The following is a 15,455-nucleotide window of genomic DNA, read 5'->3' as shown; positions in this document are numbered from 1 at the left end:
TGAGTTGTCATGCCGTGAGCTAGTTGAGAGCCTTCCACACCTAAAGCTTGCTCGAGATGTCTGTAAAGCTTGTCAGCTCGAAGAGCAGCACCGTACCCCATTTCCTCAGCAGTCCTCTCATAGAGCTGAGGCGCCTCTTAGATTAATTCATGTTGATCTTTGTGGTCCCACATCCACTGCTGCCTTGAATGGCGCACTGTACTTCTTTTTTATAGTGGATGATCATTCTAGATACTTGTGGGTGTACTTCCTCAAGCATAAATCCGATGCTTTCACATACTTTTCTGCTTGGGTGCTGCTGGTTCATAACCAAACTGGTCGTCGTGTCGATTGCATGAGTGATAGCGGTGGTGAGTTTATCTCCCACCAATTCTCCGAGTTTCTACAGCAGCATGGTATTTCTCGCCAACTCACCTCTACCAACTCCCCTTCTCAGAATGGAGTTGTAGAGCGTAGAAATCGGACAATCATGGAAATGGCACACTCTATGCTGTTCTCAACAAAGCTTCCTAAGCACCTTTGGGTCAAGGCTGTTAACACTTCGGTATACATCCTTAACCGGTGCCCGACTGCGGCTCTTCCTCAGAAGACCCCGTATGAGGCATTCTTTGGCTCTCGATCTGTTATTGTTAGCCTGCTCTTTTTCAGTCTCAGTCTGTCATCTCCTGGTTGTGAGCTCCTGTCAGAGTCTGACGGGAGACAGAGGAGCTCTGTCAGGACATTTTCTGTTCAGCATGCAGTCCTGGTTTTGTTCCAGCCCAAACTGGGCTGTTTTTGTGCTGACTGCCCATTTTTCTGGGCAGTCGGCCAGATCTGGCCATAGTCGGCCAGATCTGGCTGGTCGGCCAAATCTGGCCAGGTCGGCCAGTTTGGCTGGTCGGCCAGTTTGCTGGCCGGGGGGCTATTTATAGCAGCCCCCCCAGTCAGTCCAGCATTGTTCTCTGCAGGTACAGCACTGCTCCCTCCGTCTCCGTCTCCGGCATTGGTGCTGCCTCTGCCTCCAGTCTGTCCTGGTTCCCTCACTGACGCTCCGGGCTGCATGCAGGGACTGTTCTGTCCATTCCAGTGTATTCAGCATTCATCTCAGTCAGTGCAGACTTTCTTCCTTCATTCTCTGCTTTCTCTCTCCTCTCCTCTGTGTTCGTGTTCTTCTTCCGCTGCGCACTCTCACATGGTATCATCGCCTGATTGAGAGCACGGAGGACAACCTTCAGGAGAGAAATACCTTACTGCTGCTGCCAACAGATCCACAACAGCCAGGCGACTGCTTCAGGCGGCTGCCACCAGATCCATCCAGCCAGGCGACTGCATCAGGAGGCTGTTCAGCCTGCATTTGCTGTCCACGCTGACTGCAGGGGCTGCCACGTCATCCAGCAACGCAGCAACCCTGCGTTTGCAGCCAGGCGGCCTCTCCTGCTGCTGGGCGACCTCCCTACAGGCTGCGTTTTGCAGCTCTGCAGGTCGCCTCCACCCCAGGCTGCTCCTTTCCTGCTGGCGACCTCTGTCCGGGCTGTTTTCCTGGTGCTGGTGGTCTCTTCTCTGGTGTTCGACATCAGTATTCTTGCGTTTTGCAGATCCAAGTGTTTGTAGGCACTCTCTGCCTGCGTCTTGGTGGTTGGTGACCACATTGCGGGTCCTATTTCGACAACGGCACAACTTTCTTTGGTATTTTGCAGATTGGAAGATGTCTTACCAGTTTTCAGGCTTTGAAGACTCAGAGGATGAGCTTCTCTCTCATCATTCCTCTGAGCGGAGGCGGGATTATCGTGAAATGCGACATTGGGAAGAACCTCCTCGCACTCGTCCTTCTTCAGTCCATGCATCTCAGAGGGTTCCATCTACTGCGAAGGTTTCTTCAGTGAAGACTGCATCAAATGTACGGATGCCTTCCTTGATTCCCTCTATACAGGTGCCGATTCTCCCTTCCTTTCCGAAGGACGATAAGTTGGATGGTTCCAACTACTCCCTATGGTCCTGCAAGGTGGCTTGCATCCTTGATACCTTTGACCTTTGGGAGCTTGTTTCTTCGCCCATCGACCGACCCCCCGTGGATTCGTCCGATGGCACCTCTATGGACCGTGCAGCCTTATGGGATAGGCTCAACTCACGAGCCCGTTCCTTTCTTTTTATGAGTCTACATGATTCTGTTCTTGTACATGTTCACAGGTTAAAGACCGCGGCGGAAGTATGGACAAAGCTTGCGTCTTTGTATCAGCACAAGACATTTGCCCACAAGATTTCCCTGGAGAAGAAGTTGTGGATGCTCAGTCTTGATGGTTCTTCTTCCATGAAGGAGCACATCACGAAGATGGAGGATATGCGAGGCGAGCTAGCCTCTCTTGGTCGTTTGATATCGTCTGAGGATATGGCGATGATTCTATTGACTCAGCTGCCATCACCCCGTTATGATGTCTTCTACACCAGCCTCATCACTTCGAGGACCCGTGAGACACTTCTATGGGAGGAGCTTTCCCCGCTTGTCTTGGAGCATGATGAGCGACTCAAAGAGGTGGGAGCCAGTGGCTCCACCAAGGCATTTACGGCCGGCACAGGTGGCGGCAAGAAGAAACAAAAGAAGGAGAAGGCCAAGGACAAGAAGGAGGAGGACAAGAAGGATGCGAAGGAGAAGAAGCCCAAGTGTCCCCATTGTGGGAAGGGCACCCATCCCGAGGAGAAGTGTTGGCAGAAGTATCCCCATTTGAAGCCTAAGGAGAAGGACTCGAAGGCGGCCCCAGCCACAACAGAATCTGCGTTTGTGCGTCTCTTTGTTGAGGAAGACACTGCCCTAGCTTCTACCACTCAGGAGAAGCCTTGGCTCGTCGACAGTGGAGCATCTTCACATATGACCTTCCGTCAGGATTGGCTTCAGGATCTTCGTTCCAGAGGGGGTACAGTCACCATTGGTGACAATTCTACAGTTCCTGTTCGAGGCGTGGGGACTTTACCTATGTTTTCTGACAGGCGGTCTTCCTCCGCCAAAGTTCTCTATGTCCCTGATTTGGGTTTTAACCTATTATCTGTGCATGGCCTTACTCAGCTAGGTACCCGAGTCATTTTTACACAGGATGCAGTCACAGTGGAGGATGCTTCTACAGGTGATGCTCTTTGGACAGGTACTCAGGAGGGTGGGCTTTACACACTCACAGCCTTGGCTGCGCGGACTTCCCATGAGCTTGGGCTGCTTTGGCATGCTCGGTATGGTCATTTGAACCTCGATTCACTTCGTCGGGCTTCTAGGAGGAAGATGGTGGAGGGCCTTCCTGATTTCCCTCCTCTTCACACTTTATGCCCTAGCTGCTTGAGGGGCAAGCAGCACCGGCAGCCTCACCCGCAGGTTGCTACTAGGCGGGCTACTTCGCTTGAGTTGGTTCATACCGACCTTTGCGGACCTATGGGCACGGCCTCCCTTGGGAAGGCCAAGTATTTGATGTTGATTGTGGACGACTTTAGTCGTTATGTGTGGCCTTATTTTTTGGAGTACAAGAGCGAGGCGTACTCCCGTTTCTGTGAGTGGCAAGTGTTTGTGGAGACCCAAACCACTTCCAAGGTTCGTGGTGTTCAAGCTGATCACGGTGGAGAGTTCACTTCTCATCTTTTCTCTCAGTTTTGCAGGGATCATGGTATTCGGGTGGAGTATTCCCATCCCGAACACACCATCAGAGAATGGTGTGGTGGAGCGTGCGAATCGGACCATGCTTGAGATGGCCCGATCTATGCTGGAGCATAGGAGTCTTCCTCATTTCCTTTGGGGTGAGGTGGTGGCTACAGCGGTGCATATTCGCAACCGCTCTCCGACTTCGGCATTACAGGACATGACTCCGTATGAGGCTTTCTTTGGAAAGAAGCCTTCCGTGTCCCATTTTCGCATCTTTGGGTGCGATGCTTTTGTCCATGTGGACAAGAAGAAGAGGAAGACGAAGTTCGACTCTAAGTCGCGAAAGCTTATCTTCGTTGGTTATAGCACGACCACGAAGGGATATCGGCTCGATGACCCGACGACGCGGACGGTTGAGGTGAGCAGGGATGTGATCTTTGATGAGGCTTCGGCCTCTGAGGATCCGATTGATGGTTCCATTACAGATGTTTCTTCATCATCGACGGACCCCCCCCCCCACCTTCTCTCCCCTCACTTCCTTCCAGGATGCCTCTTAGCACCCCCCCTATTCCTCCTCCTTCGGCTTCCCTTTCCCCTTTGGTGGATGTGCCTTCGTCTTCTACGAGCTCTTCTACCGCCACTTCGGGATCTTCACGGGATATACAGCCTTCTTTAGATGCGGAGGATCTACCTTCACTCGGTGAGGGGGAGTCCCTCTCCGATATGGGTGCTTTACAGGTTCCGGAGACCCCCCGGTCTCCCTCACAGCAGCAGGAGTCTCTCAGGATTCCTTTATGGTATCGCCGGCTCATGCAGGATTCAGGTGTTACTCACTTTCCTGCTTCTTCTACAGGTCCCCGTCGATCAACACGTTTACAGGCCCAGTGGGACAGTTCACTATGTGTGAACTATGCTCTTATGTCACAAATTCTTCAGGATTCCGAGCCTTCCACTGTGGAGGAGGCTCTTACACAGGATATTTGGAGACAGGCTATGCAGGCCGAGCTCGATTCCATCGAGCGAAACCATACGTGGGAGCTTGTTCCGCGTCCCGCGAAACGGAAGGTGATTGGTGTGAAATGGGTCTTTAAGACCAAATATCTTGCAGATGGCTCCTTGGACAAGCATAAAGCTAGGCTTGTTGCCAAGGGTTTTGCTCAGCGTGCCGTGTTGGATTACTTTGAGACTTTTGCTCCTACAGCCAGGATGTCTACCATCCAAGTTCTTTTGACTCTTGCTGCTCACCACCGTTGGCCTGTCTTTCAGATGGACGTCAAGTCTGCTTTTCTGAATGGCGTTCTTGAGGAGGAGATTTATGTTTCACAATCTCCTGGTTTTCTTGTGCCGGGGAAGGAGGATCATGTCTACAGGCTGCGGAAGGCTCTTTATGGCCTCAAGCAGGCTCCTCGTGCTTGGTACCAGCGGATTGACCGTTTCTTTCTACAGAGTGGCTTTACGCGCTCCGCTTATGATCCCAACCTCTACTTACGGGTTGTGGATTCACTTTCGGTGTTCCTTATCTTGTATGTGGATGATCTTATCCTTACAGGGAGCGACACTCAGCAGGTGGAGCATACACGGTCCATTCTTCAGCAGGAGTTTGACATGACGGATCTAGGGATCCTTCACTTCTTTCTAGGTCTGGAGATCTATCAGATGGCACAGGGCATTTTTATCTCGCAGCACAGGTACATCTCCGAGCTTCTTTCGGAGTTTGATATGGCTGATTGTCGGCCTATCTCATGCCCCATGGACCCTGAGTCCAAGCTTCTGACAGCTAGAGTTCCTCTTACCGATCCCACCCGTTACAGGTGCCTTGTCGGCTCTCTTATCTGGCTACTTCACACTCGGCCGGATATCTCTTTTGTGGTGGCTTTATTGTCTTCTTTTATGCAGACTCCTACCCAGGATCACTGGCAGGCGGCCTTGCGGGTTCTTCGCTATTTACAGGGGACTCGATCCTTCGGAATCATGTATGGAGATGGGATTACCCTTTCTGGATGGAGTGATTCTGATTGGGCAGGTGATGTGGATTTGCGACGATCCACTACAGGTTATGCTTTCACCCTTGGATCTGGTGCTGTCTCTTGGAGCAGCAAGAAGCAACCTACTGTGGCACTTTCTTCTACTGAGGCTGAGTATCGGGCCCTATGTTCGACCGCTATGGAGGCAGTTTGGCTCCGTCGCTTACTCGCGGAGATTGGCTTTTCCCAGACCGGACCTACGGAGCTGCGCGTGGATAACCAGAGTGCTCTTGCTCTGGCCAAGAACCCGGTGTTTCATGCTCGTACGAAGCACATTGAGGTTCAGTATCACTATGTTCGAGAGCGGATCGTGGATTCGGAGCTGGTGGTGGTCTATTGTCCTACGGCGGCCAATGCAGCTGATCTCTTTACGAAGCCGTTGCCTCAGGCTTCTTTGCTTCATCACATGAGGTTCTTGGGTCTTCAGACTCTCCCAAGAGTTGAGAGGGGGTGTTAGCCTGCTCTTTTTCAATCTCAGTTTGTCATCTCCTGGTTGTGAGCTCCTGTCAGAGTCTGACGGGAGACAGAGGAGCTCTGTCAGGACATTTTCTGTTCAGCATGCAGTCCTGGTTTTGTTCCAGCCCAAACTGGGCTGATTTTGTGCTGACTGCCCATTTTTCTGGGCAGTCGGCCAGATCTGGCCATAGTCGGCCAGATCTGGCTGGTCGGCCAAATCTGGCCAGGTCGGCCAGTTTGGCTGGTCGGCCAGTTTGCTGGCCTGGGGGCTATTTATAGCAGCCCCCCCAGTCAGTCCAGCATTGTTCTCTGCAGGTACAGCACTGCTCCCTCCGTCTCCGTCTCCGGCATTGGTGCTGCCTCTGCCTCCAGTCTGTCCTGGTTCCCTCACTGACGCTCCGGGCTGCATGCAGGGACTGTTCTGTCCATTCCAGTGTATTCAGCATTTATCTCAGTCAGTGCAGACTTTCTTCCTTCATTCTCTGCTTTCTCTCTCCTCTCCTCTGTGTTCGTGTTCTTCTTCCGCTGCGCACTCTCACAGTTATTTCCCACTTCAGAGTCTTCGGGTGTCGTGTGTACACACAAACGCCTGACGACAAGATAGGAAAGCTCACTCCGTGAGCTGATCTTATTTTTGTGGAATATTCCTCTAAGGCGAAAGCCTATCGTTTGTTCGATCCTCGAACAAACAAGGTGATTGTTAGGCAGGATGTCGTCTTTGACGAGAGGGATATTGTGCAATTTTCTGCACTAGATTCCGATCCGATTCCTTCTTTCACATCATCAGAGATCGTGGCACGTGCCTACTGAGCCTGGTCTACTTTCCACTCCTGACCTTCCCACAGATTCTTCAGTTCCTAGGCCCTCTTCGCGAGACCCGTTACCTCGCTAGTACCAGCAAACCTTGCGGGATTCGGGGATCCTACCAACAGATTCCACTACGGAGGGACCTAGAAGATCTGCCCAACTTGCTCCTCAGGCATCATTTGTGTCGTTGTTTACAGCTGATTACATAGCGCATTCTGAGCCGGATACATGGCAGGAGGCTCTTCAACACCCTCAATGGCGAGCGGCCATGGAAAAGGAGCTCGAGAGTATTGACCAAAATGCGACTTGGACATTGGAAGATCATCCGAGCCACAAGAAAGCCATCGGGACAAACTGGATTTTTAGGACTAAGCTAAAAGCTAATGGGACTTTAGACAAGTATAAGGCTCGCCTTATAGTGCAAGGGTTTCGACAAAAGCATGGCATTGATTATGAAGAGACCTTTGCCCCTATTGCACGGTTGACTTCCTTTCGGTTGCTACTCGCACTAGCTGCTCACCACGGTTGGCCGATACATCAGATGGATGTCAAGAGTGCCTTTCTAAATGGTTTTCTCGAGAAGGAAGCCTATGTGGAGCAACCACTAGGCTTTCCTTCTGGCAACCCAAGGAATAAGGTATTCCGGTTGCATAAAGCTCTATGGGCTGAAGCAAGCGCTGCGGTCTTGGTTCCATAGGATGGATGAGTTCTTACAGACTCATGGATACCATTCTACCCCTTATGACCCGAACTTATATGTTTGATCTACTACAGAGGGGGTTAGCTATATCTTGCTATACGTTGATGACTTACTCATCACCGGTTCAGATTCTGCTGCCATAGTAGAAATTAAGGCTAAGCTTCAAGCTACATTTGAAATGACAAACCTTGGTTTGTTGTCCTATTTTCTGGGGATGAAGGTAGTTTGTTCTAGGGGCTGTATTTTTATGTCACAGTAGAAGTACACACTTCAGCTCGTGGACCAGTACACTACGGACCAGACACGGCCAGTGGCCATGCCTCTTGATCCTACTGTCCACTTGTCGAAGAATACCCTAGGACAGCCCTTCAATGTCCATACCTATCGCTTTGTTGTAGGAAAATTTCTTTGGTTAATTCACACTAGGCCAGATTTAGCTTACTCAATTAGTATACTCAATCAATATTTCACAGCACCTAGGATGTCACATTGGACTGCATGTCTTCGTGTGTTGCATTATTTGCGGTGTATTTTTTCTTATGGCCTGACATATGGTTATGGTTCATGTTTGCAGGGGTACGCTGATTCTGATTGGGCAAGAGATCCTAACACTCGACGTTCCCATGGCAGCTACCTCTTTACCTTGGGTATGGCTCCCATTTCTTGGTCCAGCCGTAAGTGGCGGCTTCCACTGCCAAGGCTGAGTACCGGGCTCTCTTTGATGGCACCACCAAGGGCATCTATCTGAGGAGTCTACTGGCAGCACTTCATTTACCATGTGACTCTCCCACAATTGTCTATTGTGACAACCAAAGTGCCATTGCTCTTGCGGGCAATCCGATCATCGCACCACGGACATGACATGTGGGAGTTCACTTTCACTTTTCCATAGAGTAGGTTGAGCTAGGCACTATTCGCCTAGAGTTTGTGCCTTCATCAGATAATTTTGTAGACATTTTGACCAAAGCGGTCAACCGGCCGGCTCTTCAGTACTTGCTACCCAGGATCGGCTTGGGTACACCCTCCCCTACTTCTTCAGCTTGACAAGGAGAGGGTGGATCCCTCTTGCTTTCCCTTCCAGTTTGAGAGGGAGCAGCTTCTACTCTTGATAGTGACAGTGATGAAGCTTACATTTTTTAGACATTACATTCATTTAATCTTTTGTATTGTATTATGGACATTTGTAACTTCATCCGCATTGTCAGGATGACATGATTGTAAAAGGGCACTTGGACAAGTGAACAATTCCCCTGCAAGGGCACTATCCAAGTGGCACCGTTGCATAGCATATTGCATGAGTATGTCATCTTCCATCTCCCTTTGCATTATCCCATGCATTGGCATTCTGTTCATGTAAACATGCATCTGTGCGCATTTATCCCTCTTCGGTCTTTTGGAGTAGTCAACTCTAGGATCCACCATATTCGTCGCATAACACATGGCAGTTCTCCTAAAAGGCAATTTCCCAACCCTTGCTTGCTTACTTGCTTGCTTGTCTTGCTAAGCCCACCATCATCTTTTTTACCTCTACATATATTCACCACATAATTGGCACGCACACACACTTTTATCATCCGTAGGCACTTATCCTAGTCAATGTGAGGGATTGGCTTGCTAGTTTTGTGAATGACTTGGATTTAAGACTCTCTTTATCCTTTCCTATCTATCACTTAATCGGCTGCTTCCCCTACATTCCTTATGTATTTTCAAAACACTTTTCAAACAAAAAAAAAACCAATACACAAACAAACAAGTCCATTGTTGTCTCCTCCATCCGCCTTTGTAGGACTTGGTAGGCCTTTGGGCAGCCGACGTGCACCCTTGGTCCGATGCCCTGGCCTCTCTGGGGTGATCACTTGGGCTCCCTTGGTAAGATAACCATCGCCTTTGTAGTCTTGGTAGGTCACTGGGCAGCCGACGCACACCCTTTGTCCGTTGCCCTGGCTACTTTGGGGTGGGACACCTTGGGGTAACTCAAAATTTAAGCTGGCCTACTCTTCTAGCCCTATTTTGGGCCTAAGAGGGGGTCTTGTGCTAAGAAATGCACTTAGTCACTTAAACAGCCCCAAAACATACTTATTTTAGGCTTATTTTAGCCAAAACCCTAAAATGGGGAGTGGATCGAGAGAGTTAAGCAGAAGAGAATCTAGAATCCTAATTTTCTGTAAAGTGGCAGCCAATCCTCCACTCTTCCCTCAATCTTGTTTTTGCAGATTTGACGTGTTTCAGCTTGCTGCCCACACCCCATTCACGGAGGACATCTCAGCCGAAGCATCCATTGCTGTCTCCATCAGTTGGCAACTGATTTCTAGCCCTCTTCACATAGTTTGGAGCTGATTTCAGTCAGGCGACTGCTATTCCTATGCAAACCTGCTGCCGTACAGCCTGCCACATCATCACAGTCCTGCGCCTACGTTTTCAGTCTTTCTCTCTCCTGCAGGCTAACTAGCCTGCGTTTTTAGTCTTCCTCGCTCCTGTAGGCTGTCCTGCCTGCGTTCTTAGTCTCTCTCACCTGCTGCCTGCGTTTTTAGTCTTTCTCTCTCCTCACTGCTGTCTACATCAGATCTAGCTTCTCCTGCTGTGTTTGCTGGTGTTCGACATCCGGAGACTACCTTGCTGCGATTCAGGATCTGTTCAAAGTTCAACACACTCTCCAGCTCATTACCGCTACCCTAATCCTTGAGATATAAAAGTTCGAGGTTCAGTATTCATTCACTGCATAGTGTATTTGCTGCATGAGCATCGTATTATTCAGTAGTTATATCACTTCATTTATTCATTGTGTTCATTGTCTCTAAGTTACCCTTACCCTAACTGTGTTCTTTTATCAGTTTGTGCTTTGTTGTACGGTTTCTATTTATGTTTCTGTGTTAGGGTATTTCTTAACAGCCAATGTCCTTGCCGATGCGATGCATTTCTTCCAAAGGCTTCGGCAGAAGAGCATCATGATGCCTTACTCTAAGAGCTCATAAATTATAGTGTGATCAAAGGGGCACCGCTTTCGCATCCACAAATGTTGGAAGCAGGAATCATTCATGAAGCCTCTTTTTTATTAGAATCATTTGTCTATCAATTGCCTCATCTCCAAAGAGTAGCCTTATCCATTTTCGCACAGGTTTAAAAATCTCTTATCTCCAAAGAGCAACCTTACGCATTCTAGCACAAGTTTAAAAATCTCCTCTTTTTTCATTTGATTCTAGTTACAACTTGCAAATTTGAAGTTTAAATTTAATTTCTCTTCACATGGTTTAGGATTATTCATCAAGTGCATGTGAGAAAAAATGGTCTGTCTATTTCTTCATGCGTACCAAAATTTCGTAATAAGCTTAGTACGCGGCAATTGGAGAGACTAATTTATTGTCGCTCCAATTTACGCATGCTACACAATATGCATGAGATGTCTATGGCAAGACAAGCATACCCAATTTTTATACTTTTTAGTTTATAACTTTATTCATAAATTATGCTTCATTTGTTTAATCTAAGTTTTTCATCCTTAAAATGTATAGGTAAATGTAGATGCTTAAGCTCTCCACTAGCACACTTAAAGTATGACTTGCAAGAGGGACTTGGAGGAGAAGCAAATATTTAGGGAGCTTTATTTGCAGCTCAAGGAGATGGATGGCGGATCACTCGCACTCATGTATGTTGAGCCCATGGTGTTGTTCGCCCTCATGCTGCTAGTGGTAGAGCTTCCACTTCAGCATCTACATCGACTACTCGTGATGCTCGCAGGACCCTTAGATGCTACACAAGGCATGGGAGTGGCTCAAGAAATACTTCTAGTTTGGTCCATGAGGATATTCCCATCACTACCTCTCACATAGAGCTTACAAAGTCCAAGCATGATGAGGGGCGCATCAATGACATTAGTGAGGGTGATTTTGTTGAGGATAGTAATGGCTCCTCAAGCGACAACAAGAATGCTTTTACCTCCGATACCAAGAGTGATATGAGCACCTAGAGCCTAGGGATTTGTCATTTGATCATGTATCTTGATTCAGATTGAACCATGACTTTATCTCAATCCATTTTTGTATATCTTTTTGTATAAGATCGCATATTTGGCTCATAAAAAAGTCAGTTTCATGATTCATGAATCATGAGTCATGACTCGTACTATACTCTTGACTCTTGACTCTTGTTTCAACTCTTTTGCACTTACTTTTGGCTTGAATCTCTAAATTTATGTTTTAAGTCCAAATATTAAGTATAGACTTTAAATTATACGTTTTTTTTTTCCTCGGACATAGCTCCAAGATTTATTAGTCCGATTAGTACCATACTACTATCAGATGGTACTAATCAAACGCCATCGTACGTGACAACCCTACAATGTCCCATAAGCAAATTACTCACTTTTTGGTCGGTTCCTCATCTACAAATAGTACGTGTGCTAGGTCACTTATCCTGCTCTTAATCCCAATCAATCATTATCCTCTACATCCTTGGAGGTTCCCGCAATTTGTGCTTTTGTACCTAGCTTGTTGACATCATCTAGAAACCTATCTAGGCTTGCATTTTGTAACTACTCAAGCCACCCAACATCAAATCTTCCTCTCCTAACTGTGACCCAACCCTTCCCTACTATGTGACCAACTATCATCATTTTCGGGTAGTACACCGTTGTGTTTTCCTTCTCTAGCCCCACAAACTTGCTACATTTCAGTTTTCATCATATTGCCTTAGTATTTGCATCTTCATCATCATCTCACCTTTAACTAGTTACAGCACTCAACATCTATCTCCAATAGACAACGCACTCCAACACCTCCCTCAACCCACTCCCGCATAAGCCACTAGCTGTTGGATAGCTCGTTGCTCTACTATTGAGCATTTTGTATACTTTCACTCATTATTCATTTGATCATTTAGTTACCTTCTTTCTTATGTTTTGTGTTTCTACATTTGTGTTTGAGATCTCTATGTTTTAGTTGTGCTCGTACAATTGGTGTTTTCATTTGCAAATCCTAGTATATCTGCATCCTATCAAAGCCGATGCTCCTCTAAACAGTTACCTGAGGCTATCATGGATGCTTGGTTTATGCTTGATTACACTATACATCACATGCTAACTCACCATGGCTACAAACCACTCCATCTTCAAATCCTCTGGTGCTTTCTTAAGCTAACCCTTCAATGGAGGCTCTCTTAAGGCATTATGGTCTTTGTTTGGAGAGTAACTCTCAACCTACTAAACTTTCTTTTAAGGGATCGTTCACGGAAGCCCATCTCTTCTTCATCTCATATTTCTTTACAACCTGCATCTCAGTTAGGGCACTCCGATGACGAGATTGATTGCTTCCCAACTAAGGAAAGATTATCCACTCCAGATACAATCAAAAGTTCAAATTCTTCACTGTCAAGCCCAATGATAAGTTCATGCAATCCATTTTTGTGTGACTCTGATTATGTCTATACTATAGACCCAAATCAATACCCGTATGGATTAGAAGAACACTCTATGATCAAAAATGTTTCACAAGATAAACCTTTATTTTCTATTTCATTTGAGTATAACTTTGGTGCTTCACATTCACCCTCACATTTTCCACCCTTCCCTCCTACTATCACTTCACACTTAGATTCATCTACGTTGCATCTAGAACCTTGCTTTAGACCAACATAGATGATCTAGTCTTAGCACGCATCTTACCAAATGGAGTAATCTTGATTGATTAGAGATGCCAATACTGGACGTTTGACTACTAAATTTTCCTTCTCCCTTGGATCTAGTGCAATAGCTTGGAGAAGTAAAAAGTAGCCTACCCTCACTCTCATCAAGAAAGGCTAAGTATCGAGCATTGCGTTTCACTACACGAGGTGGTGTGGCTCCACTAAATGCTTACTGTCAGTTATAATCTACCTCCATGTGTGAACCTGCTGATTGAGATAGCCACAACAGCACCAGATAGCAACTTCTGATGCCAAAGAAGCAAGGTGATAATGAGGAATGTGATAAGAGTGTTTGGCATTGAATGTGGAAATATGGGTTGAAAATGAAAGTGCAAACTAAGTCCCTATTTAAAAAGCATTCTGAGCCCAAAAAATTCTTGTGTTTTGTATAAAAAGCAAAAATGCCTTTTTAGGGCCATCTGACGAGATACAAAAATATGATAATTTGAAAGGAACTTTTAGTTAGCTTTAGCACCCCTTGCAACTCCATGATTATGAGCAGCAAAACCAATATGAGAACGCACACGCACACATGCTAAAGTTTGCATCTCTATACTACTTTCCAAGTGAGCTACCATATGTTTTTCCCTTTAACAAGACATATGCACTCCAAGGTCCACGAGAACAGCAAGGGATGCAACTATGGCCCCACACCTTGGCACTATCCTCCAAATATTGGCCAAGAGAACAGACACACCCACATTCGAGTGCACAAATAGGATAGCTCACAAGCTGAACGAGCATCGAAGCTTAATCACACTAGGACTCTCCTCATCAATGACCCTACCAAGGAGGAGGACCAAGAAACTATTTGAGTGGACAAGAACCCGTACTTACACATACACACCACGGGGACATAAGCGTCAGACCAAGTGATAAGATGAATCAATGACCTCATAGTTACGATTCAAGATTTAATGGCAAGGCCATCTCATTGGGTTTTCCTACTGCATTGACACAAGCCTTCTTCAAAATCCCCCTCAATACATTGCTGCTTGCTTCACATTCCAAACTAAAAGGACAATCTGAAAGTGCACCATGTGATAGTTAACTTGAGATAGAATTTCCTTGCTTACTAGATTTTTACAGCCTGCACGGACTCCCCATATATAGATGGATCATTGCTTACTGGACACTCCAATGCAAAAATACGCATGCATATCACAAGTTTATCCATGCAAGTCTGGGCAACTTTTCCAATACAATTATAACCGGTTTCACAAACAATGAGGTTCAGTGTAAAATCAAGTAGAAACTTTTCAAGCGCGTTCAAATACAGAAGAAAGCATCTCAGACCTTAAAATCTTCATTTTTGAAACTGGCAGAGACAAGCATTTTGAATCTTTCTGATGCTAAAACCTCTCAACTTCTGTAAGTTAAAGAACTTTGTTCTGCTGCCTAAATGGTGTTTTTTTCAGAAAACTGACTGTACCATTGCTTATTTCCTGTGCATTTCAGATACAAATTCTCCATTCTTATACTTCAAATGTATTCAACAATGAACTAGATACTTGAATGGGGAGTGGTCGCAAGTCGGCATGCCGTGCAGCTTCGTGGATAGAAAAATCGACAAACTCGCCGTACAAGGCCGGGCCAGCGCTGGTGGTTTCAGCGCTCCTATTGGGGGCACGGGCGAGGCAGACAGCTGCTCGGAGGGGGCTCGTGAGCCGATGAAGCTGAGGCAAGGTGCTCTTCGGGTTTGAATTAGGGCTGAGGCACGAATGCAGCAGCCTCGTTGGACTGTGGGGGATGAGGCATTCGGCATTATCATTGCACGTTACGAGGAACTCAGGCGCGGCCTGAGACTGACAGAGAAGGTGAAGACTCGTCATCGTAGATCAAGCATGGGTACGCACCAGCTGGTTGCTCAATCTCAATCTCGGGTACATAAGTTGCTCTAAGTCTGGTTACTCGGCCTAGAGTCTAGGCATGTATGTAGTCTTGGAAATTGGGTGGTGCGGATATTGGCACAAAGCCCTTACATACCAAAAGGATATCTTTTATTTAATAATAAATTATTATTTTTTTGCTATTTGTTTGATTGGCATCAAATGTAAAAAAATATACCCTTGTTCGTCACTCTACGAATTGGGCTAAGGAGACTCCCTCTCCTCGAGATTTCACCTAACTTGTAAATAAGTAGTTTGATTGGTTAACACTTACAAAGTGGGCGTCCGACATTCGGTATGTAAACGAC

The 15,455-nt window shown here is 46.8% G+C and overlaps 1 protein-coding gene across 2 annotated transcripts in view; it reads right to left on the bottom strand.

The window, feature by feature from the left end:
* Positions 1 to 15,202, bottom strand: part of HY2 (phytochromobilin:ferredoxin oxidoreductase, chloroplast / phytochromobilin synthase (HY2)) — a 78,441-nt gene extending 63,239 nt beyond the window's left edge. For both annotated transcript variants that reach the window (XM_087670191.1, XM_087670192.1), the window contains exon 1: positions 14,770 to 15,202. In XM_087670191.1, the coding sequence (XP_087526317.1) occupies positions 14,770 to 15,090 (321 nt within the window). In that variant the 5' untranslated portion in view covers positions 15,091 to 15,202. The remainder of the gene's footprint in view (positions 1 to 14,769) is intronic.
* Positions 15,203 to 15,455: the final 253 nt, after the last annotated feature.

This window comes from Lygodium microphyllum, chromosome 28 (genome assembly GCF_053477565.2).
Source record: "Lygodium microphyllum isolate KBCC chromosome 28, Lygodium_microphyllum_v1.1.10, whole genome shotgun sequence".
In the NCBI taxonomy this organism is placed as follows: domain Eukaryota; kingdom Viridiplantae; phylum Streptophyta; class Polypodiopsida; order Schizaeales; family Lygodiaceae; genus Lygodium; species Lygodium microphyllum.
Note: the sequence above shows the minus strand (reverse complement) of the source record. Positions and strands in the feature narration are given on the sequence as shown.